Source organism: Cyphomyrmex costatus, unplaced genomic scaffold (assembly GCF_001594065.2).
Source record: "Cyphomyrmex costatus isolate MS0001 unplaced genomic scaffold, Ccosl1.0 scaffold686, whole genome shotgun sequence".
In the NCBI taxonomy this organism is placed as follows: Eukaryota; Metazoa; Arthropoda; class Insecta; order Hymenoptera; family Formicidae; genus Cyphomyrmex; species Cyphomyrmex costatus.
In genome coordinates, this window is record NW_017280251.1 from 44,781 (window position 1) to 48,589 (window position 3,809).

Sequence of the window (3,809 nt, forward strand, 5' to 3'; positions counted from 1 at the left end):
TCGAAGAAAGGACATACTTGGCTCCTCAACATGCAGGACCGATTCTCCAAATGGGTGGAACTCCGACCTCTCCGTCGTGCCACCGCCACCGCCGTGACACAAGCCCTAGCGGAGGACGTAATATTGCGTCACGGATGTCCGGAGATCGTTATCTCCGACAACGGTACGCAATTTCGGTCTGCTCAGCTCGAAAGGTTTCTAACCTCCCATGCGATCCGTCACACGTATACGCCAGCACACACGCCGCAATGCAACCCGGTGGAACGAACGAACCGGTCAATTAAAACGATGATCGCGCAGTACGTGGATCGAAACCACCGAAACTGGGATGAACGCATCCCGGAGTTCCGATTCGCGTACAACTCCGCGCATCATGACGCGACAGGGTATACGCCGGCATACGTAAATTTGGGCCGTGAGCTGCTGTCACCTGCGAATGCCGCGAATAGCCGACAAGGCCCCGCCCCGCCGCCCGATGTCACCCGCCGACACCTCGAGGAAGCATACGAGCTCGTGAAAATCAATCTGGCACAAGCCTTCCAACGGCAGCAAAAGTACTACGATCTAAGGCGTAGAGCGTGGAAACCGAAGATCGGAGAGAAAGTATATAAAAAAGAATATCCACTGTCGAAAAAAAGTGCCGCCTTTAATGCCAAGCTCGCTCCAAAATTTAAAGGACCGCTCGAGGTGCGGCGCGTGATATCGCCGGTTATATTCGATCTGCGCGACCGAAGCGGCCGTTGGCACCGACACGTTCACATTAGTGACTTAAAACCCGCCCCGATCGACAACGATACCGACAGCGACCAACCAGTCCCGAACAATATCGAAGACGACACAGACGTTTCCGAGCACGAGGAATCTTCTGACAGCAACACCGACCACGAGGACGAAAACAATAACACGGACGACGATGCCCGGTAACTAAATAAACCGAATTCAAACGTACGAACCAAGAACATCAGTTAGTATTCGGACAGCTATGGAGGCAGACGAATGCCTACAAGCGATAGACGCGTACTTGGAGAGCGTGGAGTGCATCGAGCCTTACGACCCGGCCAATCCCGCCATGACGGGACCATTACGGACAACGGTAAGGGTGGACAAGCCGGTCGCCCGCTGGCCGCCGCCGCCGAAGCGCAATCCGGTGGTGGGATGCCTGGTACAGGCGACGGATCGACAGCGCAGGGAGAAACTCTCTTGGCTGACGACCCCGCCGCCGCCGGTACCACCACGGAGGCCGACAGCGGCGGGGCGAGCGGATTGTCCCACCCTTACACCCGCCCGACCGATGGGACCGATACCGCACGGCCCGGTGCCGGTCGAGGTCGAACCGGGGTGCATCATTGATGTACCATATTTCGCAATACATGTAACGCGGAAATACAAAACACGATACGCGGGGGCGAAGTGGATCATCCGCTTCAATCTCGAAGGCTCGGTGCGCTCGGTGAAGAAGTGTCCGATTACTGGCTGCGCGAGCAAGTAGGGTGCCTCGAATTCAGGCACTTTTACGAAGGGGGTTTTGTAACGATGCCCCCTAAAAATAGGCATCGTACCCGGCACAAAATCCAGCCGGCTGCCGTCGCAATGACCAGTGGTCATTAGCGACGATGAGGGCGCGGTGCGCCCGAATATATTTTTAAAGCAATACAAAGATAATTCGCAGGTACAGCAGCCGCAGTAGAACCGCCAGTCTCGCCGAAAGGTGCCGACCGTCGTCGGGAACCGCCGATCGGAAATCTTCTCCCACAAGAAGCCGATCGGCGGAAAATACCGCGACCGACCGAAGCTTTACGAGCGAGACTGACGACCGAGTATAAGATACCGCGAGATCAAGCCGCGCGACGCATTTTTGCCTTCACCCACGTTCCTGACACATCCGATCCGATCACCAGCTCACGATACCGATCCAGCGACTCGCTCGTCCGACGAACCTGAGGGGTAGGGTGTACCCTGCCTCTGCCGGGCGCTCCCGGCCGCCGAACGAGCCGTCCAGGAGACGCATCTAAAAGCGCACAACTAATTCGCGTGTTGCTCCGACGAACCTGAGGGGTGGGGTGTACCCCGCCTCTGCCGGGCGTTCTCGGCCGCCGGACAGCCGTAATTAGCTATCACTCCCACCTTCCGAACCTTCTTTTCCGCATCCCGAAAATCCCGTCTTGGTACTTGACATACGAAAAGGGGTAGGGCGCTCCCTGCCTCTGTCGGGCGTTCCCGGCCGTCAAGTACCAACTCCGTCTCCTCTATCCTAGCAAACAAAATCACGTATCGCGCCGCGAAACGACGCTTGCTGGCGTATACCCGCGTCCCGCCGCGTTGCAACGCGCCGCCGAGAAAACCCGCGATCGCTTGCACATATCTCGCGCCGTTTGAGAGTCGTTAGTTGTCGTTGCAGTGTCCGCGTCCGTTGTCAGCGATAACCTATATGTACATACTCTTGTTGTCCGCGCTCGTTTAGATATACATATATTCTGTTACCCGCGCTCGTACTTTCTTCGCTGTATTGTTGTCAGTCGCGTCCGTTAGCCATATATTTCTATATGTTATTTTCGCGTCTATTATTGTAAATTCGTTATCATATAATTGGCTTAATAAACCATGTTTCTTGTCCAACTCTTATGTTCGCATTAGTATTTTTCTGTTCCGATTTCCGACGCTTCACCTAATTTTCCGCCGCACCGTTCCGACGCGAATACTCTTTCCGCCGAACCTTTTTTTATACGACACGCATTTTTACGACGAGCTAGTCCGAGTATAAAAAATTAGGTAGTTACACATTTCTGCACTTGCGGAAATGATACATACACTAATACATACATACACTATTATATAAACACATAAAACATCTGTTTTTAATATTTCCATTGAACAGATATATCACAATTATACAGACTTTAACATACAGATTCGTGGGTCATCGAAGTACAGCAGTTCCCGTACGATATCAAGGTTAAGCATACAAGGCGTGGTACAACTTCGGATGAGTGACCGTTTGGGATGCATCATGAAAAAAAATTAATTTTCGAATTTAAGAAAATTCATCTTAAAAAAAATTAATGGTAAATATCAAGTTTAGGGGAGCCCCCGCCAATGACCTTGACCTTGACATATGTTGTCAAGGTCATGACTCTGAGTAACCTCCAACAGGTTTTAGCCGTCGCTCGCCCTTCGTTAAAAAGTTTTAACAAAATAAGTTTGAAAAATAACGTATCATTTCTTATAATTATACATATTGCACGTGGGTTTCGACTTTCTACGCGAAGCAAGAGCTACCTCACACCACTGAATAGGTTGGGTTAGGTTATTTTTAACAGTAGTGGAGCCCGCAGGGGGGCGGAACCTACTGCATCTACGCGAAGCGACTCTCACCCCACCTCTTTCTGTCGCTTTACATTGTACAATGTATGCGTGCATAGTTTTAACGTACGCTATGCATGTATGATATAAAGTACTATTCTACACCTTTTCCTGTTCAGAAACGTTAAACTTTCCAAGCGAAGTAACTTTCCCCCACCACCCTGCATAGGGGCATACGACTTCTACGATTGTACTGTTAGGGCAGATCTCCGACAACAGTGTGGGTGCGGGGGAGTGGCCGAAGGCCATTGATATTTACCAAAGCTTTATTGAACAATCCAAATTTATCAAGTGTAGCTAATATTTTTTATAAAAAAGATGCAGACCACGAGACTATTGCAAAAAATGGATGTCAACTTATAACTGGTATTTATAGAAGCAGAAAAATAAATATTTCATTAAATCAATTACGATTTGAGCTTTACCAACAGGCAACAGTAGATAGTATA

The 3,809-nt window shown here is 50.4% G+C and overlaps 1 protein-coding gene across 1 annotated transcript; it reads left to right on the forward strand.

Moving 5' to 3' along the window:
• Positions 1-30: 30 nt before the first annotated feature.
• LOC108780193 (uncharacterized protein K02A2.6-like) lies at positions 31-924 on the forward strand. Its single transcript, XM_018547828.1, has one exon. It carries the CDS (start codon positions 31-33, stop codon positions 922-924), a length of 894 nt encoding a protein of 297 aa, XP_018403330.1.
• Positions 925-3,809: the final 2,885 nt, after the last annotated feature.

Coding starts and splice junctions, on each gene's coding strand:
- LOC108780193 (XM_018547828.1), top strand. CDS start 31: ATGCAGGACCGATTCTCCAAATGGGTGGAACTCCGACCTCTCCGTCGT.